The sequence below is a fragment of the Dreissena polymorpha genome, chromosome 14 (genome assembly GCF_020536995.1).
Source record: "Dreissena polymorpha isolate Duluth1 chromosome 14, UMN_Dpol_1.0, whole genome shotgun sequence".
Classification (NCBI taxonomy): domain Eukaryota; kingdom Metazoa; phylum Mollusca; class Bivalvia; order Myida; family Dreissenidae; genus Dreissena; species Dreissena polymorpha.
Genome location: NC_068368.1, coordinates 19,646,686 through 19,674,528, shown reverse-complemented (window position 1 = coordinate 19,674,528; position 27,843 = coordinate 19,646,686). Strand labels below are relative to the sequence as shown.

The following is a 27,843-nucleotide window of genomic DNA, read 5'->3' as shown; positions in this document are numbered from 1 at the left end:
CACAGGCTGTTTGTAAAACATGCCATGCCCCCCATGTGGCTGGCCATTGTGTGGCAGCCATTGTGTGATACTTTTTTGTCCTGTGACCTTGACCTTTGACCTAGTGACCTGAAATCAATAGGGGTCATCTCCAGTTATGATCAATGTACCTATGAAGTTTCATGATCCTAGGCGTAAGCATACTTGAGTTATCATCTGGAAACCATTTTACTATTTCGAATCACTGTGACCTTGACCTTTGACCTAGTGACCTGAAAATCAATAGGGGTCATCTGCCAGTCATGATCAATGTTTCTATAAAGTTTCATGATCCTAGGCGTAAGCATTCTTGAGTTATCATCCGGAAACCATTTTACTGTTTCGAGTCACTGTGACCTTGACCTTTAACCTAGTGACCTGAAAATCAATAGGGGTCATCTGCCAGTCATGATCAATTTACCTATGAAGTTTCATGATCCTAGGCGTAAGCATTCGTGAGTTATCATCTGGAAACCATTAAACTGTTTTGAGTCACTGTGACCTTGACCTTTGACCTAGTGACCTGAAAATCAATAGGGGTCATCTGCCAGTCATGATCAATGTACCTATGAAGTTTCATGATCCTAGGCGTAAGTATTGTTGAGTTATCATCCGGAAACTATTTTACTATTTCGATTCACTGTGACCTTGACCTTGGACCTAGTGACCTGAAATCAATAGGGGTCATCTGCCAGTCATGATCATAACAATGTACCTTAATTTTATGATCCTAGGCCTAAGCATTCTTGAGTAATCATCCGGAAACCATTTTACTATTTTGAGTCACTGTGACCTTGACCTTTGACCTAGTGACCTGAAAATAAATAGGGGTCATCTGCCAGTCATGATCAATGTACCTATGAAGTTTCATGATCCTAGGCCTAAGGGTTCTGAGTTATCATCCGGAAACCATCTGGTGGACGGACGGACGGACCGACCGACGGACCAACATGTGCAAAAAAAAATATACCCCCTCTTCTTCAAGGGGGCATGAATATTATCTGAAGAATGCAATGATATACATTGAACGCATACAATACTTTGTGCTAGCATTTGAGCCTTGCTCTGGGAAATGGGGTAAATGCATGTTCTTAATGAGTTATCCCAGATTACCCTTTGCAGTCTGCACAGGCTAATCAGGGACGACACTTTCAGCTTCAGCTTTTTCATGTATAATATTTTTTCTTTAAAGGAAGTTACTTTTATGTGAGAATCCAGTTCAAGCAGAAATTTCATCCCTGATTAGATTGTGCAGATTGTGCAGGCTAATCTGGGACAACACAAACACGCATTGAACCCTGTTTTTGTTTTCCCAGAGCAAGGCTCCCTTTTTCCCAACAACCAAGAATTACCTCACTGGTCTCCTGATAGTGTTATATACCACCAACCCACCACTGTGGCAGTGCTGTATCCCTATATCCAAACTATATAATTATATGACTACTAGTTTATAACTGATCAGCCAAATAGCAGTGGACAGTATTACAGAACCCCATATTCAGTCATGCGGAACCAGAGTGACCTGACTCATGACGAAAATCAGCTGCCCCCCCCCCCCCCCCCAGTCCCAGTGACATCGATCATGCACGCATTGTGACAGCATGAGTGGTTACCAGCTATTACATGACTTCATAATTAAATCAAGTGCTAATTAATGATTGATACAGTCAAGTGACAGCGAGAATGCAATTAATAAGTCTGGAAAGCACAAACTCAATGAGATGAGGTGTGAACAAGGCATCCTCAATTTGTATTGGATAGACATGAGAGAAACACCATATGTTAAATGACGCAAAGTTAACGAACGTAGGTAAACATACTTATGACATATAAATGTGAGCCGATACGTGATCAACAGTCATTGTTGACCTATTATTTCAGAATATGAAGTATTAAGTATATATAAAATATAAAAATTATATATAAAATATAAGTTGTATACTCCATACATCAATTTTATTCAAAGTGGACATCTCTACAGTAGGTATACTCAGAATTTTTTAATCTTCTTTGAAATTATGGATAGCTTCTATAGTGACATTCTCATAAAACAATAATGTGCCTGATACCATGAACATTATTTAATCATTATTCTGACAAATCTTCTCTTGTTTTTTCTCTCTCAATTTTTATCATGAGGATTGACCATCAGGCTCTTCTTGGGGTTCACAGAGGTTGTATTTTTCAGTTTTGCAGAGTTCTGGGATGGTATTCCAGAAGCATCTTAAGTTAAATTTTATTTTATCCTTAAATTGTGAATTTAACATCCCTAATGGCAAAACTTTCAACAATACTAATTTATTGTAATATTTAAAGATTGGTTGAGACCTAAACAAAATACAATGGGTTGTTCAGAGACAGTGCTTTAAATTTCAGACTAGTGCTGAATAAAATCAATCAAGGGGCTACAATCAACTTTATTTCCAGATGCCGTCAAGCTCATTAGGTGCCTGGTCCTCAATTACAAAACCTTATCAAAATCTTAAGAACTACCATGCGGATGTCAAGATGAAATCTGGAGTCTTTGCTGTTTCATTAAGCCTTTACAATTATATGAGTCGCGCGGTGTAAAATAGGGATTAATACATGTGCGTAAAGTGTCGTCCAAGTTTACGCGGAAAGTGTCGTCCCTGATTAGCCTGTGCGGACTGCATTGTAATTGGTTTTGAGCCCTGTTGAGGATTACTTTTTTTTTCTTTTTTTAATTTTATTCTAGATTATTTTAGTGGAGCTTTTAATGTCCAATGTTTAAATTTATCAATATAAAGCATATAATGACAAACTTCAATACATGCCAAAATCTGTGAAAAGGTCCCTTAAGATATCAGTTTACCAAGTGCAAGGCTCAGATGACCTGAAGGCGCTCAGTGCATTGACTACTTCTTTATAAAAACTGGAGGTAAAGTTTAACAAACACACACTTTCATATCTAAGGAAGATTATTAAGTAACATGTAACCATTATAAACAGTCATGGAAATTAAATAGCCTTTATATTTTTAAAGTGTTTTTTTTCTACCCCAAATACATACAGTGTTTTCAAGTGGATTTAAAAGGCGTTTGCAACAATGCATACATTGAAAAGATGAATTACTTCCCACACATACAAACAAATCTTAATAGCACTCCACTACTTTCAATGATTTATTTCCGTTCAGTAATCCTTATTCAGGTGATGAACAAAACTTGATTCAAATAGTGTTAAACATGGCACATAGAGTTATTCAATGCTTTTAGATTATCAATATACACTACAGATCCATTATATCGCGATTGACGGGGTCCAAAGATCGCGATCGCGATATATCCGGAGCGCGATATAAATCCAGACATGTCTGACTTAGTTTTTAAGCAGTTGATGTGCAGTTAATGTGTCAAATTTCATCGGTGTTTTCATTTTATGTACGGCGCTGCTTTATCTTTGTATCGTAATAATTGCAAACCAATTTTACATGTACTTTTGTACAAAAACAACAAAATATTTATTTGTATAAAGTAATATCGTAATTAAAGTTTTGATTACCGTGGAAATTGTAATGCAATTATTAATTTTTATTTTCAGGTACAATCAGCGTAATATACACCTACATTTGTGTAGTGTATAAAAGATATACACCTACATTTATGTTGTGTAAAAACCTAGATTTACGCTACTTTTCTAGTTATTATTTTCACGTTTTAATAAGCGATATGGCACGTAATGCGCTTAAACAAATTATCGTTTCATTAATTACGCACAATGTTAATGTTTCGTTTGTCTGATTCTCAAATGAGCTTTACTAAATTTGTAATCCGAAACACGCTTCCGAATTTTAATGCTAATGCGACATTAACAAATTCTAGCGTCAAATAAACAGTGCTAAAATATCCTTTGTCTCCATTAAAAGCGCGCGAAAATTATGCAGACATGTAGAACGTTGCATGGAAAGTGAGGGTGTATTTTGTGTTGTATAAAACATGAACATCACGTCAGGCGATTTACGCGTATTCAGTGGGAAAAAAAACGCCCGGATTGGACGTTATTTCATCACATCTTTAAATAGTAACAAATGCCAAAATGTATATTAAGAATAATTGCGAATGTGTGTGTGTACTGAGCACTTTTATCGTAAATATTTACCGGAGTTTGCTTTAAAACTGAAATATACGGGATTATCGGGTAATGATGAGCGATATCAACTGTATAATATAAACAAAATGAAACGACTGTATATACGCAGAGTCAAACAATAGTAATAATAAGCTGATAATTAACACAACGACAATTTAGTGTTGATTATTGATGTGGCTTCAAACTGCTAATTGTCTCAGCTAAAATATAATAAGCAAAAACAACAAACTGACATTATTATCGAGAATGAGACACTAATAACTCAAGTGCTGCAAACAACTCAATCCGTGTTAAAACAACACTGTCTGACCTTAAAGGATGACCTTGACAGTGTTAAACATGGCACATAGAGTTATTCAATGCTTTTAGATTATCAATATACATGTAATGTGATTATGATTTGTTTTGTGTTTTGTATTACAATCTTCTTAATCATCATCATCCCCATTATTTTTATTATTTATTCAGTATTTTGTAATATACCATATTTACAACATATGGGATTTTGCAAAAATTGTTTTGTTATGTTAAGTATCAAAGGAAACAAATTATTGAAAAAAAACTATAAATGAGTATGTAATTATGCTTTATCACACACACAATTCATTACGCTTGATGTAAAAAGAGTACAAAGACATTAAGCTGAATGCTTGAAAAGTTTCAAAATGCATGTCCCACTCTAATGTGGAGTAGACAGCAGTTTAGGCCACGACTTTTTTTTTTATTGGTTTACAAAAATTATTTTGAAAATGGTCCATCGGGCGGTCGAAAAAAAAAAAAAAAAAAAAAACATCATTGGAAAAAAAAGTTAATACTAATAACATCAGAACAAAGACAACATATCTTTTATAACCTTAACACAGAGACAAAAAATCAAATTATGCCATGAAACACATCTATATCTTCAAATGAAATGAGTCCTAACAGCACCTTATGTAACATCAGGCAATTTTAAACACTCCATTACATGACATGCGTTCTTCTCCCATTAAAACGAAAAACTGCGCTTCATTTCCATAATTGGATGCGCACCATTTAAGGTAGTACAACTGTAATCATTTCCTGCATTTTTTTGTAAGATCGGTTGAAGTCGGCTAATGTCGGTAAATTTCGTAACTGAAGTTGTGACATGTCCGTTTTGTTCGGTTCATTATTTACGAAGTAAAAATCTTAAATAAAAACATGTTTATATAATTCAAAAATAGATTGTATCGATGATATGCAAAGTACAATATATTACGAGGTCAAAATAGATTTTTATTAAAAAATTGTGTAAAAAATCAACCGAAAGTAATATATTTTCGCGACAACATAAAAAACAACAATCGTGAATCGTAACCATAAGACGGTTAACGAGTAAAAAAGAAGTAGCAAAAAAGAAAAAAATATGTACGTAGAGTGCAGTAACATTGACTGCCAGTTGGTAAACAGTCTGCAGCGTTTGGTAAACACTGCAGCGTATGGTAAACCTACACAGTCAAAGACAATGGGAACAAGATGTGTTTGTGAAACACTATGTTCCCGTATATGATGTTTGACCTTGAAGGATGACCTTGACCTTGACCCTTCACAACTCAAAATGTGCAGCTCCATAAGATACACATGCATGTCAAATATAAAATTGCTAGCTTCAATATTGCAGAAGTGACATAACATGAGCAATTTTGACCCAATATATTTGACCTTGAAGGATGACCTTGACCTTGACCTTTCACCACTCAAAATGTGCAGCACCATGAGATACACATGCGTACCAAATATCAAGTTGCTATCTTCAATATTGCAAAAGTACTCATCAAATGAGTGATTTTGGCCACATATATTTGACCTCTGACCTTGAAGGATGACCTTGACCTTGACCTTTCACCACTCAAAATATGCAGCTCAATGAGATACACATGCATGCCAAATATCAAGTTGCTATCTTGAATATTGAAATATTGCAAAAGTGTACATTAAATGAGCGATTTTGACCCTTATATTTGACCTTTGACCTTGAAGGATGACCTTGACCTTGACCTTTCACCACTCAAAATGTGCAGCTCCATGAGATACATATGCATGCCAAATATCAAGTTGCTATCTTTAATATTGCAAAAGTTATTGCAAATGTTAAAGTTGGCGCAAACCAACAGACCAACCAACCAACAGACCAACAGACCAACAGACAAGGCAAAAACAATATGTCCCCCACTACTATAGTGGGGGACATAAAAATGGACCTGGAAAAGTTGAATACCTGCTTTGTTGTCAACACAAAACTTGAAACAGGTAAGGTCACATATATATGATCAGAGCGTTTATATAAAATACACATATGGTAATCATTTAAATAGACATTTAGTTCAAAGATGTAAATAACGGGCATTATTATCATTATATAATAGTTATGGTCTTTGTCTATGCTCTATTTAATGTAAACATCGAGATACAGTTACCAGAAGTAAATGTGTATTTTTTTTAGATCTTGTACTTACTTTTATCTTTGCTATAGTTATATTTGTTTCTGCATTTAGCAATCGTGGACAGCCTGGGTGGACCATCCCGAGTAAACAATATGCTGTGAGCCTGTCCGCATTAAACCTCAAAACAATATCAGACACCAACTTAAAAATAATGGAACAGCCAGCTGGTGAGGTGATAGAGCAAGTTGCCACTGAATCAGATAGAATTGCAGCTAGCGATGCTATCTTAAATCACATGACGTAAGAATCTTTTATTTGGATTATCAGCGGTAACAATAAATTTTTGCATCATTACATGGAAAACATCAAACTATATAAAATGTGTTGTAAAACCAATTATCTATGTTGACCGCCAATCTCACAAGTGTAAGTTAGGCAACGTTTGGCAAGCTTTTTTATACAAATCCTGCATGTCAGAATGTCTGACCAATTCCCAATTCAAAATACAAGTATTTTCGCCCAATATCCGAACTTAACAAAAGTACAAATGATATGTGAATGTATATATAAATATATGTCCTGTTAGAAATAAGATTGAAACTGACAATGTAAAGTGTTATGAAGATGATTTAAACACAAAAAACCTGTTTTTTATTGTTGTTTCTATGGTTACCATGGCAACAGATCTATCAAATGTGTATACGGTATGATTATTGTAAAAAAATGTGTGACCAGTTCACATGGCAAATTGTGTATTAATTGGACCGTTAAAACTAATGTAACATGTAATGCAAGTGAAGTAGGTACATTTAGCATAATCAGGCCTTTTTTGGTGTAGAATCTGTTCACTATGTCTTATACATATTTGTATATTATGAAATGTCTTTAATATGTATTATCAATATCCGAACTTAACAAAAGTACAAATGATATATGGATGTATATATATATGTCCTGTTAGAAATAAGATTGAACGACAATGTAAAGTGTTATGAAGATGATTTAAACACAAAAATCCTGGTTTTTGTTGTTGTTTCTATGGTAACCATGGCAACCAATCAATCAAATGTGTAAACGGTATGATTATCGTTAAAAAAAATGTGTGACCAGTTCACATGGCAAATTGTGTATTAATTGGACAGTTAGAACTAGTGTAACATGTAATGCAAGTGAAGTAGGTACATTTAGCATAATCAGGCCTAAACAATTCAGCAATGGGATATATAACCTCATCAAACAATGCAGCACAGGAAGGGTTAAGATGCATTCTAAATGTGATATTGCATGTCAATATTTTACTAGATTGCAATGTCAACTATGTTTCCAGTTGAAGGAAGGGAATTCCCGCAGGTTACTCATATGCATTGGTGGAAGTCCAGTCTGGTAGTCAGTTCGCAACATACGTCACGCCAACTGTTCCAGTAAGTCAAGAGGCTTTACAAGTTACAGGCATTTCAATGACTTATGGGACCATGACATTCATGGGATAGGTTGTGCAGCAGTGTCCGGACAATGACATTCATTGGATAAGTTGTGTAACCAGTGTCAATATGTGTGGCTGTCGAAAGAATTATACATTGGCTTGAAGTTTCAAAATGTGTGCTTAGTTGTTCATAATGGTCGTCGTTTTGATTTAACAATTTTTGTTTCAATCTTGGTAAATGTAAGAGCAATTTATATTTTGTATAACTGCGCTTTTATCATTTCCCTATCAATATTCAGAAAATTATATCCAAAGCAGTCCTTGAAGCAAGTTGATATAGTTTTACATTTGCTTGGTGAAACATACAATGCACACGGTGCTATGGCAGATGTGGCAGCACTTAGAAAGTTGCTCCAATTTGTGAATTTGTCTTCAAAAGATCTAATGACCCACAGCTTTTCCCCATTGGCTGTGTCAAAAAAAAATTGCTTTTAACAGTGCTAAAGCCCAGAACTGTCCAACATTGACATTGAGCCCACTCATTTTATGAAGGCCTACGCCGCTGAAAATATTGCTGGGTCAGGGCTAAAACTTGTATATTTGACAATGCTTAATAATAGGGGTGGAGAGGATGCAATACGTGATGTTTTCATTTTTTAAAAATGCTGAAGGCTTGCCTAGAGTCACTTATTCTAAAAAGTATTACATTTAGTTGTTCTTAAAATATGTAAGTACGTAAACCAATGATTTGAAAGAAAATTTCAATTACATGTTTTATTTCAGTACCTTCAGTACTTTTTCAGTACATGTAATAACAGTAGTCAGATTGTGTGCATTTCTTTATTTATTTTTAAGTTACAGTGATTTCAACTAAGGTTAGAAATATGGTACTGCATAATCTCCATAATGCTCTTTATAAGTGCACCAAATTTCATCAAAGCACCCTAAGTACTTATCGTAGGATCCATTTTGCGTGCTTTTTTGTTTCTATTGTTAGTAACAGTGACCTGATCAATCACATAAGGTGAAAATGAAGGGTTGCACTTAATCCCTACATTGCCTTTTATATGCGTGCCAAGTTTCACCAAATTTGCTTGAGAATTTGCAACTTACTGCAGGATATAGTGTAGAAAGCCCTGTCCATGTCAAAGTTTACGCTTATTTAGTTTCGTTATGAAATTTTGCATTTAAAATTTTTGTTTGTACATTGTTATTAAATGAATACAAGCTTGTTAGGTAGGTGGTCATTTGACTTTAAATCTAACAATGTTATAGATCTTGGTTCATAACAGAGAAAAATACTAAGTTAAGTAAGTATACAACTTTGTATTTTTTTTTCACTTGTCAGACCTACTTATGCCTCCACCCCCAACTCCCACCTCACCAACGCCATCCCTACATTGGCAGATTTAGCATAACTGCATAATGTATTAAATATATGTATAAAGAGAGTAAGAACATTGAAGGTGTTGACTGAATTGGTAAATTAATCTGTTTATTTTGCATATTTTGACAATTTGCCATTATGTGGTTTTGTATTTCTTGAAAAATATTTCTTATAGTCCTATTAGAATTTAGTGAATTGTTCAAAATATACACGGGCAAATTACTTTTTTTACTTTGATTAAAGCTGATCACATGTCTCTGCTAAAATATAAATGCTCAAATTCCAAAGAAATAACATACAACTTATAAAAAAAAGAAAATTTTGTATGGGTGATTTTTGCATACACAGGTTGAGCTTGTAGTTTTGAAGGACCTTACATAATAAATAAGATTTTTTTCATTATTTTTATCACTCAATTGTCAGAAGCTGGCAAAGTATGCACACATAAGGAAGTAAAACATGCGAAACTTGATGGCAAAGATATGGTTAACTCTTAAAATCATATTAAATAGGGACCCATTAACAGGTCAATGTCATTTCTGATTTAGCATTAGAAGTTTTACACTATATATTACATGTGTACATTAACCCTTTACCACTTAGATATGTATTTTGACGCGTTTGTAGTCCCTTAGAAAATCCAATTTTATTAAAGACCTTTCTTACCAGATTCAAGTTTGAAAGGCTTCATTTCCAACCCTTAGATACTGACGAGCAGCAAACAGTATAAAACCAGAACAGACTGGGAGTAAGTTGCATGCTGTTCTGGTTTTTATGCTGTTTGCACATAGCCATTTACACTTCGCCTCTGGGTGGGAAAGGGTTAAACAACAAAACAACCTACCTGGAAATCGAAGAATCGGCTGTATCTGCGGTAGATGACATTTGTGGAGTCATCCGACCATGTTACATATAAAATGTACACCTGCAATAAAAATGAAATGTAATGTAAAAATGTACACCTGTAATGGAGATAAAATGTCATGTAGAAATGTTCACCTGTAATAGAGATAAATGTCATGTAGAAATGTACACCTGTAATTGAGATGACATGTAATGTAGAAATGTACACCTGAAATGGACATACAATGTCATGTAGAAATGAAAACCTGTTATAGAATACAAGGTTGTTTAGAAATGTACAACTGCAATAAGATACAATTTCATGTAGAAATGTAAACCTGCAATTTAGATACAATGTCATGAAGAAATGTACACCTGTAATGAAAATAAAATGTAATGTAGAAAAATACAACTGTAATAGAGATACATTATTAAGCAAAAATGTACACCTAATATAGCAATTTAATTTCATGTAGAAATGTACACCTGAAATCAAAGTCATATTTAGAAAAATATACACTTGCAATGAGATAGAAAGGCAGAAATGAATGTCTGCATTGCAACTATATCACGTAGAACTGTTATCAGTTTGCAAATATATTTAACATCCACAATAGTTCAATAAACTTAAAGTATATAGATTACTATTTTAATTCATGAAACCATATGTGTTTTGTTCTGAGAAAACTGGGCTTAATTCATTTGCGTAAAGTGTCGTCCCAGATTAGCCTGTGCAGTCCGCACAGGCTAATCGGGGACGACACTTTCCGCTTTAATGGTATTTTTAGTTTCAAGGAAGTCCCTCCTTACCGAAAATCAAGTTTAGGTGGAAAGTGTCGTCCCTGATTAGCCTGTGCTGACTGCACAGGCTAATCTGGGACGACACTTTACGCACATGAATTAAGCCCAGTTTTCTCAGAACAAGACACATATGCTTATACAGCTTTCCCAATTTGTTAAATTACACTCTGAGTCATGACATTGGAAAAGTAACTTATCAGGTATTAAATCTTCTGTTTTAATTTTTAATGTATCTTTTTGCAATGGCTGGCCTTAAGAAATCACACCATTACACTGATTCAGAAATAGTTTGTGGAAAGACAGACAGATATTGGTTGGTTTTGAAAATTCAAGATGTATTGTTTTGACATCAGCACTAGGATGACACCCCATACCTCAAAGCAGTATGTCAAAACAAGCCAAATAATTGATTGAAACTGAATAAGTTAATGAACTATACTTTAATAATGAAATTGTTGAAAATAAAATAAAATGTTTTTTTTTTTAAATATAGGTTACACTCAATACACGTATTAAGGCTCAATTGTATTCACCAATTTTCAACAGATAAGTAACAATTAGAACCAGATGCCATTTCTACCTAAAGTAAATAATATACATAGTGTGAGGCTTTTAATATAAAAAAAAAATCTAAGAAGCAAAAATGAGACCTTAGTCATCTTATTTGGTACTGGGTAAAATTACTAATAGGCCAATGACACAATCAACCCATAGGCCAATGACACAATCAACCTATAGGCAAATGACACAATCAACCTATTGGCCAATGACACAATCAACCTATAGGCCAATGACACAATCAACCTATAGGCCAATGACACAATCAACCTATAGGCCAATGACACAATCAACCTATAGGCCAATGTCACAATCAACATATAGGCCAATGACACAATCAACCTATAGGCCAATGACACAATCAACCTATAGGCCAATGACACAATCAACCTATAGGCCAATGACACAATCAACCTATAGGCCAATGACACAATCAACCTATAGGCCAATGACACAATCAACCTATAGGCCAATGACACAATCAACCTATAGGCCAATGACACAATCAACCTATAGGCCAATGACACAATCAACCTATAGGCCAATGACACAATCAACCTATAGGCCAATGACACAATCGACCTATAGGCCAATGACACAATCAACCTATAGGCCAATGACACAATCACCTATAGGCCAATGACACAATCAACCTATAGGCCAATGACACAATCAACCTATAGGCCAATGACACAATCAACCTATAGGCCAATGACACAATCAACCTATAGGCCAATGACACAATCAACCTATAGGCCAATGACACAATCGACCTATAGGCCAATGACACAATCAACCTATAGGCCAATGACACAATCAACCTATAGGCCAATGACACAATCAACCTATAGGCCAATGACACAATCAACCTAACAAGTTAAACAGATGCATAAGCTAACACTTGAAATATAAACAGGAAGTTTGTTGCAGTTAGTCTTTTTTGTATGAGGCTAATGTTTAATAAAGTTATGCGCTTAACTTTTTTCATTTTCTGTTGTACTAAAATCAAACTAATGATTCATCTTACAATAATAGTTGATGATAATATACTGAAAAATAATGTATTTACAGTACTGTACTTGGAAAATGATCAATATAATATCGTCCACATTGAAAAGTGAACACTGATGCATAGGAAACTCATTTTTATACTGTGTGGGCTTGTTCAAGTTTATCCAGTTGCATTTTTGTTCAAGCTTAAGAGTCAAATGTTTAAAACATTGAAAATAAGAGATAAAGAAAGTTGAACTCCTAGATATTATTATTTCTGTAAATAAGTGATGATATCAATAATTGATGTAAAATTTTAAAACTTCTACTTTGTATACATGTACAACAAACATCCCTAATACAATAGGATTTTTGTTAACCCTTCATGATAATGTCAATGCAAAATAAGTATTTGTCTTATTGGCTGTAAATAAATTGCCTCTGGCTATGAAATGTTGAAAGTGTTATAGCTCCTTTGCTATGAAGACTAAAAAGTTAGTTGTTCTCAAGAGTAGGATGCGTACAAATTATTGCATAACAAAACCCCATATACATTTAAAAATTAAAATAGAACTGATTTTGGATGAATGTTGAATGCCCATAATAAATAATGTGATTGTCATGTGCTCAGTTCCCCATCTTCTTATGTGTGAGTCAATAAAATACATAACTTATAAAATCACTTTAATCTTATATACACTTTTGAAAAAAGAAAATCATTAAATACATAAATAATTCATTCTTTGTAATAAATAATATTTTTAATTCAATTTAATAAGTAGTCAAATTTGTTGACGCTCTCAAATATTAAGCTTCTTTTTATATTGGTAATATTTCCAAAGAATTTAGCCCATATAGACCAGTTGAATGTTATTGTTTATATTCGGGATTTTCCGCGCATGCGCACTGACTGGTTGGCAAAAACACTGGTTACAGTAACGTAAAACATGTACAAAGGGCTTTTGTTTAGTCAATAAATTGGTAATAAAACCGAAATAAACATTAAAACTATTAAAAAATAGTGCCAATATATCATATTTAGTACCAAATAAATGTATATTCACAAATAAAATTTTCTATTCATAAAAATACAAAGTAGTTATAAGCATAGAGTAAACGTGATCGGAAGACTAAATACTGACAATTCCACAAAACAAAACAATACATTAGCCGTATTCTTTCTGATAGTGAGACTTTAATAAAGTATATTTCAGCAATAATAAAACATATATTCATTGTATTATAATTATAAGTGGTGTGGATAGTGTTATTTTTTATCAGCGATCGATAGTGTCAGAGGTACATTTAATCAATTATAAAACAAAGCCCTAAACAGCGGAATACATTACAATTTTTAAATATTGTGGTAATTTTATTTTACATTGAATGAATTTTCGTTTCGTTTACATTGAATGACAACATTAATACAATTTAGCATATAACGGAAAACCCCTGCATATTATGCAAATTGAACTGTATTTGCATGTATATTGAAATCTCTTTACTAGTAATAAGGAGTGCTAAAAATCTAGAGTTTTATGAAAAATGCATATATGTTATTTATTTAACGCAATTATTTTTTACCCTATTGTGATTGCTTGTGTTCATGATGGTGTTTCGTACACTGCAGTAATTTACAATCTGTACACGTAATAGTGGAGTTTACTTTTGCTGGTACCCGTTAAATACCTTAATTGCGTAGCAGTAAAATTGCACAATATTTTAAATGTATAGTTATTAAACAATGTATTATTATGATTAAACTGGCTTATATATATATACTCTAGTTCCAGTTAACCCATTTCCGACAAATGTCTTATTTTTTTAAATGTTAAAATATTTTATTGAAGCAACTGTTCAGTATTTTAGCTTTTAAATTTGGCTTAAATGACTGCTCAAGATGCCAAGAGATGACAAGGTGGTATCATTACTTGTGTTTAATGACCAGACACTGATCTGCCACATGTGGTTTATGCAGGGACCCACGTATATGTCCCTGGGTTTATGAAGTATCCGATCATAACGAGATAATCAGTTTGTGATGAACAAAGGTGCAATTAAACACCGGGATATAAATGCTGCAACAAAGATTGTCAAAATTAGTGTGAACAATTAATTAAAACAATTACATTAATCAAGAGAATTTAATTAATGTGTAACAAGGCAAGTTTTTTCCAAAGACCTATAAAATACATTTTACGGGTCTTTGTTTTTTTTCCAAACATATAAAGGTTCAAATCAGTTACCCTATGTTGCGTACTTAAAATTGACCTATTGGTTGTTTGTTATCATCCTTATTTGTTTTCGTTCATTAAATTTAATTTATTCTGAAAGAATTTCAATTTCTGAGAATGTTTTAACTAAAAATGGTCGCGAAGAAGTGCCAAGTAGAGAGATTTTTGTGGTTACCACATATCGAGCTCTTAGATTGTGTTCCACTCCCGAGTTCGTTGTTAGTAAAATCAAATAATAACAACAATATAATCGTTTCAAAGATGCATTTTCTTGCATGCTAATGTTTTATTCAGACATAATTAGTAAAATTATATTTGATATTGTGCATGATTATCCTTAAAAACGATGATTTTGTCAACATTCTCTATATGCGCTTATATGAATTCTACCTCTTTTTGCCAACCAGTGGGCGGAGTCTAAACTTTGCAGGTGTGCGTGACGTCACTCGTCAACTGGTCTATAAAAAATATCTCTATATTCTTTCAGGTATGTGTATAAGAGGTATCCGCAACTCGATTTTAAGCCAAACATGCTGTCGCACAATGATCGCGCATGCGCACTCGTATGAAGCCGAAAACAAAAATAGTGCATCTGACGTCTTTCATTATGTAAAAAAAATGTTTAAATCACCGTAATTTAACGGGCATTGAGACTAAATAGAGATAGTATAATGACAGGTATGTTTTCAAAATCAGTTACACATGTTTATTTATGTTAGATTATGCTGATTAAGTCATTAATTCGGGTTAAAAATATTTGCCTTAGGTAGAGGATAGATTTCAAAATGGCGGAAATGTATGTTAAACAAGCCAATATGTACCAATTTATATTAGATTATACTGATTGTTAAAATTTATATAAACCGATGGATAATGTATCGTATGTTGTCTTGGAAATATTTGAAAGGCAGATACGATATTAATTATGTTGGCTTTCTTGCTTGGAATTTGAGGGAAAATAGCATTGTAGGGGTAACAATAAGTTTATGGTATATTTTGGACGAAGCATCAAATGTATTTAAACATCTTTAAAATATAAATGGAAGCTGCAAATTTACTAAACTGATGTTGCTAAATGGTTTGCAAAAAAATTGTGAGTTTCTACTTAGTAATTTTAATGCTATTTAAGTTGGAATGAGGGATTTTTTTATCCAAATGCACATTTTACAATTTAAAACAAAATTATGTTTACATCTATTAAAAATTCGTTTCATGATTTACTACAAGTTTATTCTTTTCAAGTTGCATTTATGGATGTTTTGTAAACCTTTTAACAAGATAGAAGATGATTATGTAACCTTACATTTCAGGTTGATGTGCACTTAACCATTCAGTGTTGACTTTACTGGAAGAATATTCAAAATGCTTTGTGCGAAGATGACCACGCATCCAAGAAATTGAAGCATAAGACCTGTCACATTCATCACATTGATACAATGTCTTCTTATGTGTCTTTGTATCATTTATCTCTGTATTCCTACTAGACTTGATAGATTAAGATTTTGGTTCCTGTTCTACTTCAGAGTCACTATCACTAAAACAGTATTCACTTTCTGTAAAATCACCTAATACCTTTTTAAGCTTCTCAATATCGGAGAAATTAACAAAATCATCTTTACTTTATGCAATACTGAACAACACTGAGATTGTAGATAAAAACTAATGAATAGTACAATTAAGGTTACATTAACAAGATAATTGTTTTTGTTTGAATTTTTAGTGCAATACCGAAAATGAAAACGGCGTGAAAACGGTCAATGTCGGAACAATTTAAAGGACGCATGCTTATTAGCATGATTAAAGCAATTTCTAAATTTGTTGCAAAGATCTATTGTGATTGTACTTGTTTGTCAAATAAAGCGGCCTATCAAAGGTCAATATGTGAAAAGTTGTTCATGTGTGTTTGATGTGTGACAAATTTATTTTGAGAATATTCCTGTACTGATTTAATAATGTAGGCTAAAGACTTGTTATTACAGTAGACGCACGTGTATTTTTTATACACTTTTATATAATTAATCTTTTAAACAATTCAATTGATGTTTGTATTACATAATTCATTTATATAAATAAACGTCTCTTTGTGAATAGTTTTAAGCAACTGATGGGAAATCACAGATGCAATATCTGACACGATTGAAAACACAACAAATCGGTAACGCAATTTTGGTAATATTTTTCATCTGTTTTCTAATTAAATATCAATTTTCAAGCTTTCGTACGATGGTTACTTCTTAAATATTTAAATAAAAATGGTAAATATTTGATGATCTCAAATTGAAGATCGCGTCTCACAGCCGCTTAAATCGACCGCGGCTGCTAGTACTGTTGGTTTTAACTCGGCGCAATACATTGAATAGTTCAAATAAACAATTGAAAATAACAGAAAAAAACGCCGATGTATAAGCTTTCTAATGAATGTTATTTGTTAAATTTCTGACTAAAAATGACAGAGCAATAATATATAATTACAGTGAAGGTGACGATATTTTTTACCCGAAACTCAGCCGCAGTTGGAAGACAAACCGTAATTACGTTGTGTTTAACTCGTCATATCTTTTTTAATATGTTATGCATTGACATATAAATTAGATATTTAGAAAGAGCAATATTTCAGCTTTCTAAAATGGGTAACATTTTAAATATTGAATAACAAATGATGTGACCATCGGGATTTAAATTACCAAGGTAAACTATCATCTCGGTTAACAACGTGAAGCTATTATGCGTTATCGATAAAATCGATAATTATTGGCTTATCTGACTGGATATCAGCCACGACAGCATATTTTCGCTGTTATTGGATTAATGCATGGAGTTGCGGATACCGTTAATACACATACCTGATTCTTTGCACATCTTATAAATAAGACTATTTAATAAGCATAATGACACTTTTGGTCACAATTTTTGTGCATTCAACAAAAAAGATTCATCATAACAACATTCATAAACATAAACGATTTTTTGTATCGTCTTCCATTTAAATGATTTTATTTTAATCACGGAGACATATTGACTGTCAAAAACAAAACTGTCATTTTCAAAGTCGTCGTAGTATGAATAGGTTGATGATCTACCAATAGACATAAAATACATACATAATGTTTACTTGGAATTTTTCTTTTTTCAACATCCGAAACATTGATGTCAACGATAGTCCTTCCCATTTTCAACTTAGTGTAGCACCATGACTAACTGTCAACAAAAAATGATTTAACTTTCAGTTTAGGCGGTCGCTTTGATTCTGGGCACAGCACAGTAATCGGATATAGACGGTTACACACCACTTTCTCGTCCCGTCATAGCTAGCGTGTGTTTTTTTTTCGGCGTAAGCTGTATTAAGCCAGCTTTTCACCCTGACTTGACCTTTGTAAGTGTCCAATAATATTTAAATACAATTTCCCGCGGCTAGGTACGAATGATTACACTTCATTTATTCCATTTGCTGATTTGAGTATAACACCAGAACATTGGAAACATATCCGCGTCTTTGTAACACTGTTTTACTGCATGAAACAAGTTTATCTCTAATAAAGAGGCTCAATAGATAGAACAGTTTTACAATCAATTTTCGACATAAATACAGTTTGTGCGTTCACCTTTTATTTTCAGAGAATTACCAGCGCAAAAGCGTTTATACTAAAGGCTATATTCTCATATTTAGTACTTACTTGCATTGCATTTCAATCCGCGAGGTATATCGGGTCAATTCGCGACCAGTGTGTGAAAGTCAGAGTTTATATACAGTTCATCACCGGAGTTTGCAGAAGGGGTTGCGATCTTTTCATTGAAGGAAAAAATTGGAATCTATGCTATTTTTGTCTGATGGAGTAAATAGTTCGTTTAGTCGCTTTGTCGATATATCAATATTTTAGGCACAGCTGTTGCCTTGGTCGTGTACAGTTGGCGTAAACAAGCCGTCGTTTCAGCAGCAGAATTGTTACCTAACTTTAATGCATTGCATTCCAATCCGCAAGGTATCAAGGTCAGTTTGCGGTCAGTTGCAGAAATCTTTATATAAACGCCGTCTCGTTAACTTTGTGCACTTGAAGTCTGTTTTGATCAGAAAGATACTAAATAAAGATATTCGGCGATATTATTGTGGTATGTCAATCATCGATGTTTTCAACATTTGCATGATAAACCAATTTTGATAAAATTAATTAGAAATATTTATCCATTTAGACCAGTTTATTAAGCATGAGCACAATAATTCACTATACTATAATTATGCAATTAAATAAGATTCGAGTATTGCCGGCTGACCTATATGCACTCGTTTATTTTCATGTTTCTTGTGTTTTTCTATTCTGTAAATATAGATATCTGAGTAATAATATCACATAAAGCAAAATAAGCCACGAAATATGGCGCAACACCCCGTAATTGATTTGCTTGTGATGGAGCTAAGAACTGCGCAGAAAAAAAGGCATCCGCTACTTTTTATCTCATAGAGATAACTTTTGATCGTTCATAAACATCGACCACAATCAACGCCGTATATCTTTTTTAAAGATATTTTTTGTTTAACTTATTTTGGGAGAACAGCCACATTGACGTAGCTTAAATCCTCAGTATTTAGAATTTAGTTTTCAATTATTTTTGCAACCATAAAAAAACACAATAAAATTTATTAATGAAAACAACAAACTGAAAAATTGTGCTTACTCTCCATACACCCTCTATCTAGTTTCATCAAAGACGCTTCAGTGATTTTTGAGGCATTGCAGAATCAAGAATTTAGTTTTCAATTACTTTTATTGTTAAAGCCACAGCATTTTTTGTCCAAATAAAACTAGAGCTTTGTCACAGACATGACGAATACCCCCACATGCCGCATTGACACAGAATATTTTGCATATTGTCTTCACCATGCTTAATGTTTAAAACGCGCTAAGTGACCCCGTGACCTAGTTTTTGACCCAGCATGGCCCATGTTCAAACTTGGCCTAGACATCATCTAGATACAACTTCTGACCAAGTTTGGTGAAGCTCGGATGAAAACTACTTGAATTAGAGAGCGGACACTTGATACAGACAGACCCACCGACAAGCTCACGCCTATATACCCCCCTAAACTTCGTTTGTGGGTATATAAAAACACACAAAAATAATGTGCATTTATGGCCTATAATCAACATACCAGTTTTCATCTACCTAGCTCAAGTACTTGTTGAGCTGTCACAGGATCAAGATTATAAATTTAACTAATTAAAAAAAACAACGTAAATAACATGCAAAATTCCTATAAGACCCTTTATCTAGATACAAAGTGTCATCAACCTAGCATAACCCTTAACTCCTCAGAAGCAAAGTTAAACTGGCCTTTGCAACCACCATAAAACCAGAACAGCCTGCAAGTAACTCGTAGTCTGTTCAGGTTTTATGCTGTTTGCTACTCAGCATTATCTTAAAGTTGGAAATGAAGCCTTTTAAACTTTAATATATTAATTAAGGACTTAAATTTAATTTGATTTTCTTAAGGACTTCAAATGCGTCAAAATGCGTTTATAAGTGGTAAAGGGATAAGTACTTTTTGGGTTATCACAGGATTTAGTGTGACAGGCGGACATACACCACCAACATTGATCAGCAAATACTGAAGAACTTTTGATATACAACCACATTATAATCTGACCAAGTTTGCACACATATGAGTTGTGTTCTGTGAAAACTGGGCATAATGCATGTGCGTAACGTGTCTCCCAGATTAGCCTGTGCAGTCCACACAGACAAATCTTTCCGACTATATTGGATTTTTGCTAAGAAGAGACTACTTTTAGACGAAAAACGCCATAAAAGCGGAAAGTGTCGTTCCTGATTGGCCTGTGTGGACTGCACAGGCTAATCTGGGACGACACGTTACGCACATGCATTATGCCCACTTTTCTCAGAACACGACACATAGGTTCACGGGGACAATCTACATGTACATACAGCGATATAAGGCATGTATTTTCAAGTTTTATTCACCATAATTTCAAGAAATTGCACTACATGATTTAGCCAGCAAATGTACAAAATCAACAATCAAATAATGTATGCTTTTGTAACTATAAAGAATACTCAATTTGTGCAGGATCGTTAATTCTGATCCAAGGTTATGATTTTAGCCTCCATTTGGGAAAATCAACTAAATGTATATGAGTGATGTATCATCCTAGATTGACTTGTGCAGTTCGAAAAAAGCTAATCAGGTACAACACTTTCTTCTTCAAACAGATTTTCATTTAGAAGAGACTTCATATAAACAATAAAGGCCATACAAACGGAAAGTATCCTCCCTGATTAGCCTGCGCAAACAACACTTGACACATACATGAATGCTGCTCTTAAGTCCAGATTTGTCTATGATTTCTATGTACTTTAACCCTTTCCCACTCAGATGCAAACTGAGCATGGCTATGTGCAAACAGCAAAAAACCAGAACAGCCTGCGAGTAATTCGCAGTCTGTTCAGGTTTTATGCTGTTTGCTGCTCATCAGTATCTGAAGATTGGAAATGACGCCTTTAAAATATTTATCTAGTAAGAAAGGTCTTTAATTAAATTTTACTTTCTTAGGGACTTCAAATGTGTCACAATATTTATCTAAATGGTAAAGGGTCAAGTTATCGCACACAGGATGCTCAATACATCAATGGTCTGTGAAGCTAATATAGGAATGTTAATTAAATGACTTGTATATACAAAGTTTGCAAACAAAAAACAACAACTATGATTTTATCTCAAATGAAAGCTCAATCATGTACAAATTCTGTTAAAAAACAAACTCGAATACATTGTACCTGCTGTGTACCATGGAACACATAATACAAATGAATAAGGCTAAAACAATACATTAGCATTTATATTTTGTGATTCTTTAGACAATATTAAAAATGATGTAAGAAATGACAAATTAATCTTCACATGTTCAGGTAAACTCTCATATAATCAAGTCCACTGTTATATGAGCATAGTTCTAGGAAAACAGGGCTTAATGAATGTGCATATAATGTCCTCCCAGATTAGCCTGTAGACTGATTGTTCATTTAGAAGAGACTTTCTTCAACACTAAAAAAATTATATATCATAAAAGCAGAAAGTGTCACTTTATGCACATGTATTAAGTTTTCAAGAACATGGCTCATAACCGCATATTGTCCACAGCTAGATTCAATTAAGAAGAAAGTCAAAGATATACAGTCATAGGCAAGATGTAAACATTCATCTCATCAACTTATTTGAAATATACACCGTTTGGATGTTAAATGGGTGAAGAACAGATCAACAGGTCCAAATTGAAATTCAAACTGTCTCTATATATATCTTAATGTTGTACATGTATCTTATGAACAAACTTCCAAGTTTATTCTTCTAAATTAGCATGTGCATCTTTAAAACAATACGATTAGATCATATATACATATTAGTGTCCAATTTGCATGAAACACTTGCTCATTAGATAGCTGGGTCATCAACTATATATGGGCCATGCTCTGTGAAAAGGGGGTTTAATGCATGTGCGTAAAGTGTCGTCCCAGATTAGCCTGTGCAGATTTATCAGGAATGGCATTTTCTGCATATCTTGAATTTTGCTTAGAAGAGACTTTCTTTTAACAAAAAATATCATAAAAGCAGAAAGTGTCGTCCCTGATTAGGCTGTGCGGACTGCACAGGCTAATCTGGGATGACACTTTACGCACATGCATTAAACCCCCTTTTCATAGCAGGGCTCATATCCATAATCATCATTCCTATTATGCTTTATGCAAATGTTAGCACAATGATTGATTTTCTATAAGGATTTAGTCAGATGTATGATGGAGGCTATACAACCAAAGTCAATCAACTCTATTACAAAATTATGCTCACAACCGGCTTCAAAATGGGGGCAATCTTGTCTGTGGTAATAACTGAAAATTGTACTCTTTGTTTTAACATATCTAAAAGCCAATTTATTATTCCAGTCAATTTTGTTCAATAAATAGTTAAATAGTTAATGTGATACAAAATTTCACAAGAACTGTTACTGTTGTGTTGGAAATGCATACTACTAAGTCAGAGGGCATTGTTTTTTCAAATTTAAGAACTTATTTCCCATCAATGCAAGCTACCTACTTATGAAGTTTCAAAATACTATCATCAATATATGCTTAGGACATCATTTCAGCATGAAACTACGAAAGAAGGAGTTATGGTTCTAATTCACTGCCTTTCTTTTATAAGACCTACCTACGTACTAAGTTCGAAGTTGATACCTATTATTATTTTCAAAATATGCTCTGAACAAAATGTAAGAATAAAATCTATTAAAAAGCAACAACTCTAAAAATTTGAAAGCAAGAGTTATGGACCTTGTGATCCCTTCAGATTCTCTAAGTGAGAAATGCATACTAGTTATGTTTTCAGTTGATAACTATTTTGAATTTTCAAAATGCTCTGAACAAATTAAAGTACATAAGTAAAGGACAAGAACTTAAAAAATATTGCATCAAGAGTAATGGTTCTTGAGCAATGCACTTCCCTTAATGAGATCTATCTACCTATAAAAATACAAGTAGGCAACTTTTAAAGTTGTTTCAGATGTTTGAATTAAAACATAACAAGAGCACCGCAAAGCGGGTGCCAATGCTCGGCTGCGGGTGCAGTTTTTATTAATGAAAGCTTGTCCGAAGATTTTTTTTATATTAGAGGTCACAGTGACCTTGACCTTTGACCTAGTGACCCATAACTGGGTGTGGTGTGTAGAACTCATCAAGATGCAGATACATATGAAGTTTCAAAGTTAAATGGAAGCACTTTGATTTTAGAGCCAATGTTAAGGTTTAAGCACAACGCGCAGGGAGGACGACGGATGAGCTTGCTATTACAATTCTTCGGGTTTTCTTCTAAAACAGCCGAACAAACAATAAACAAAGTACGAAGTTGTTATGGAATGTCCGAGTTGAACAAGAGCTGTCACCATAGGATGACATATGCCCCCCTTTAAACGCTTTGATAGAAGTTATGAGCATTTTTCGAAACTTAAATACTAAATCCTTGAAATGCACTAAGTGACCCCGTGACCTAGTTTTTGACCCGGCATGACCCATATTCGAACTTGACCTAGATATTGTCCAGATACAACTTCTGAACAAGAATGGTAAAGATCGGATGAAAACTATTTGAATTAGAGAGCGGACACGAAAAGTGTGACAGACTGACAGACAGACTGACGGACAGTGCGAAAACTATATACCCCATTTTCTGCAAAACTTTTATCATTGTCAACATAGGATTAAAAATTCGCACATGCACAGCTGAGTACTGTGAGGAATAATATCTGGAAGTTTGAATGTTTGAATTAAAATTTGTACAAAAACACCCCCAGAAAAGTTTGGGTCTGCCGAAAGACAGAAAGATAGACATCAATCGCGATTCCAGTAAACATCCCCTTACTACCTATCTGGGTATATACAACCTATCTGGCTATATAATAAGGACAGAGTCAAACATTTTTGCTATTAAGTGACCCATACCATAAGAAAAAAAATTCCTCCGCTTGATTTACAACTTTACTACTGATTATATTTACAAAAACATTTGAGCAGCGTTCTGTGAAAAGGGGGTTTAATGCATATGTGTAAAGTGTAATCCCAGATAAGCCTGTGCAGTCTTCAGAGGCTAATCAGGGACCACACTTTCCGCATAAACTTGATTTTTGCTAAGAAAAGACTTTCTTGAAACGAAAAATATCATAAAGGCGGAAAGTGTTGTGCCTGATTAGCCTGTGTGGACTGCACAGGCTAATCAGGGACAACACTTTACGCATATGCATTAAACCCCCTTTTCACAGAGCACAGCTCATGTAGAAAATAGCTCATTCTGTGGTGAACATTATATGATACAAAAATATACTTGGCCTTTACATATCACAGTTTGAAAAATCCAATTTCAAAGATGGATAAGTAAAAAAGTCTGTGAACTATTCACCTTAACAGAACTTCTGAACTTACCATTCATTAGTACCATAACACAAAGCTATGGTCAACTTGACAGTATACAGTATTAAATCGCTGTAAAACATAACACATATACAAGTTAATATACTGCACCTTTTATAATATATTTATGACGCAAAGTAAACATGTATTGTATGAAACACTTTTGCAGTAAATAAAGATACAATTTCAATGCCTCATGAAAGTGAATAGACAATTCAATGTACCAGTTCATCGGAGACCTCATCTACCTGACATTTAACAATGAAATCAATAGAATGTTAGTCCAGGTGAGTCAAAGCTTCACTGGCTACTACCACCAAAAGGGACTTATGTGCAAAAAAGGCATACATTTGTATACTTGGAAAACAACTTAATTTTCATTCTGCATTATTCTGCTTCCAAATGACACAATCCCTAATTGAGAGAATAAAATAAAGATTTATGAAAAGATGTCCCTAGCTGGCTAAATAGCAGGCTGTTAACTTAATGTTTGAAACCTGGTGATAACAAATGATCCTCACTCTGGGAAAATTGGGTTTAATGCATGCACATAAATTGTTGTACCAGATAAGCCTGTGCAGACAGCACAGGCTAATCAGGGTCAACACTTTTTGCCTAAACTTGATTTTGCTAAAAATAAAGTAAAAGGGGAAAGTATCACCCTGATAAGCCAGTGCACACTGCACAGGCTACTCTAGGATGACACTTATCACACATGCATTTAACCCTGTTTTTGCAAGAGCAAGGCTCAAATGGACACATTTCTTAAATTGTCAAAATGCAGAGTCCTGCATTTAACAAAGTTTTTGCTTGGTGATAAAGACTGTTACAGATGAAATATCAAAACTGATGAATATGGTTTAAAAAAAATAACATTTTGATATGTTATATTTGCATCAAGCTTGAATATTACCGGTAAGAATAATTTGATATTGACAAAAATATCTAGCATACAAAAATACAGCATTTAACGAAAAGTTTATGCACAGCACTTGAATTTCATTATGACTGATACAAAATAACACAAAAGCATAATCACAATAAATAAGTCATATCCCTGACGATATTCATAACACGGTGGTTTATATGTTGCTATTGTTGCCAGGCAATACCAGCCAACTTAACTGCAACAATAGAACTTTAACAGTTCAACTGACCTAAAATTACAACATCCAGCAAAGCGCAAAAGCATTTAAGCCTTGTTCTGGGATTTGGCTTCATGCATGTGGGTAATACAATGTCTTTCCTGATTAGCACAGGGTAATCTGAGATGAGACTTTACACACAGGCATGAAACCCCATTTTTAAGAAAGCGACTCATTTGATAAACAAAACAGAGTACAGAGTTTAGTAGAAATAATCTCAACATCATTATGAATCACATACTTAACATTTTCATCTCACAGTTACAGTGCAAGAAAAAGACTTGACCAGCAAGTTGCCAGGTACGAATACTGACATTCTGACAAGAGACTGCAGAGACTTTAGTATCCATCGATTGCCCACTGTATCAATATTTTTTTACACACGGACAATGTCATTAGATTAATTTCCTAACTGCAGTGTTAGGAAAGACTTGTGACTGACTACATTCTTCTTTAATCAACAGACTGAGCTGAGATGTCTCAGCTGTCCCCAGACAGGATCCAAAGTCACTCAAGCCTTTGGCTCTCTTGTCTTGAAAAGAAAATGTGTAAAACTTCCCAGTTGCATAAACCAGCCACATGGAAAATGACCCAGGCTCAGAAATGCACCAGGGTGAATAGATAGTAATAAAATCATAACATATAAATGAGCCTCACTTTAAAACTGAGCTAAATGCATATGCCAAAAATGTTGTCCAACATAAGCTTGTGCAGTCCTAATCAAGGAAAACACTTTTCCATTTTTTTATTTTTACAAAAAAATCAACTCTTGGCGGCAAGTGTCATCCCTGATTGGCCTGTGCAAATGCACAGGCAAATCTGTGACGACACTTAAATCACATGCATTTAGCAACATTTCAAAGAAGAAGGCTCATATAAATTGCATTTTCCATTAAGAGCAATTGCTGTGGAGATTTTGCAGGACTTGAGGAAGAGCAAACAGCTTCAAGTCCACTGTGATGTTGGTCTCTTAAGAGTACACGTTCGACCCACAGTATCTTCCTAACATAGCATCAAGAGTCCTCACATTGCATATGGAGTCCTCACATTGCATCAAGAGTCCTCACATTGCATCAAGAGTGGTCAGTGGGCTCCTTATTGCCTGCCAGCACTTGAGAGAACTTTTTCTTGTCCACATTCATCTGTATAGCCTCGATGCTACGGAACAGTTTTGCCTCATACCTCTCACCCTCTGGCAGGCGTGTCAGGAACTGAGCCAGGAGGATGAAGTCCATCTGTAGCAGAACCTCCTCATAGGATTTCAGGATACCTGAAGTATGTGATGAATAAACTCAACACATCAGGATACCTGAAGTATGCACTGAATACACTAGACACATCAGGATACCTGAAGTATCGGATGAATACACTAGACACATCAGGATACCTGAAGTGTGCAATAATTACACTAGACACATCAGGATACCTGAAGTATAGGATATATACACTAGACACATCAGGATACCTGAAGTATGCGATGAATATACTTTATACATCAGGATACCTGAAGTATGAAATTAATATACTATACAAATCAGGATACCTGAAGTATGCAATGAATACACTAGACCCATCAGGATACCTGAAGTATCAAATAAATACTTTAGACACATCAGGATACCTGAAGTATCGGATGAATACAGAAGACACATCAGGATACCTAAAGTATGTGATGAATACACTAGACACATCAGGAAACCTAAAGTATGCAATGAATACACTAGAAACATCAATATACATGAAGTGTGCCATGAATACTCCAAACACATCAGGATACCTGTAGTGTTACATATTTTAACACATCAGGCTGCCTGAAGTACACAAGAAATACTGTTAACACATCAGGATACATGAAATATAAATTAAATAAACAATGAATAATATAAACACATCAGGATATCATACCAGAATCATACTATGAATACTGTAATCAAATCAGGATACTCTTAACACATCAGTA

The 27,843-nt window shown here is 34.1% G+C and overlaps 2 protein-coding genes across 4 annotated transcripts in view; one reads left to right on the top strand and one right to left on the bottom strand.

Moving 5' to 3' along the window:
* The window catches only part of LOC127856856 (SH3 and PX domain-containing protein 2A-like), a 168,871-nt gene that overhangs the window by 17,909 nt on the left and 123,119 nt on the right, over window positions 1-27,843 (top strand). The window lies entirely within an intron of this gene.
* The window catches only part of LOC127856861 (TBC1 domain family member 14-like), a 34,464-nt gene continuing 27,344 nt past the window's right edge, over window positions 20,724-27,843 (bottom strand). The window contains exon 13 of the mRNA XM_052393020.1: window positions 20,724-27,153. Coding sequence (XP_052248980.1) covers window positions 26,957-27,153 — 197 coding nt within the window. The 3' untranslated portion in view covers window positions 20,724-26,956. The remainder of the gene's footprint in view (window positions 27,154-27,843) is intronic.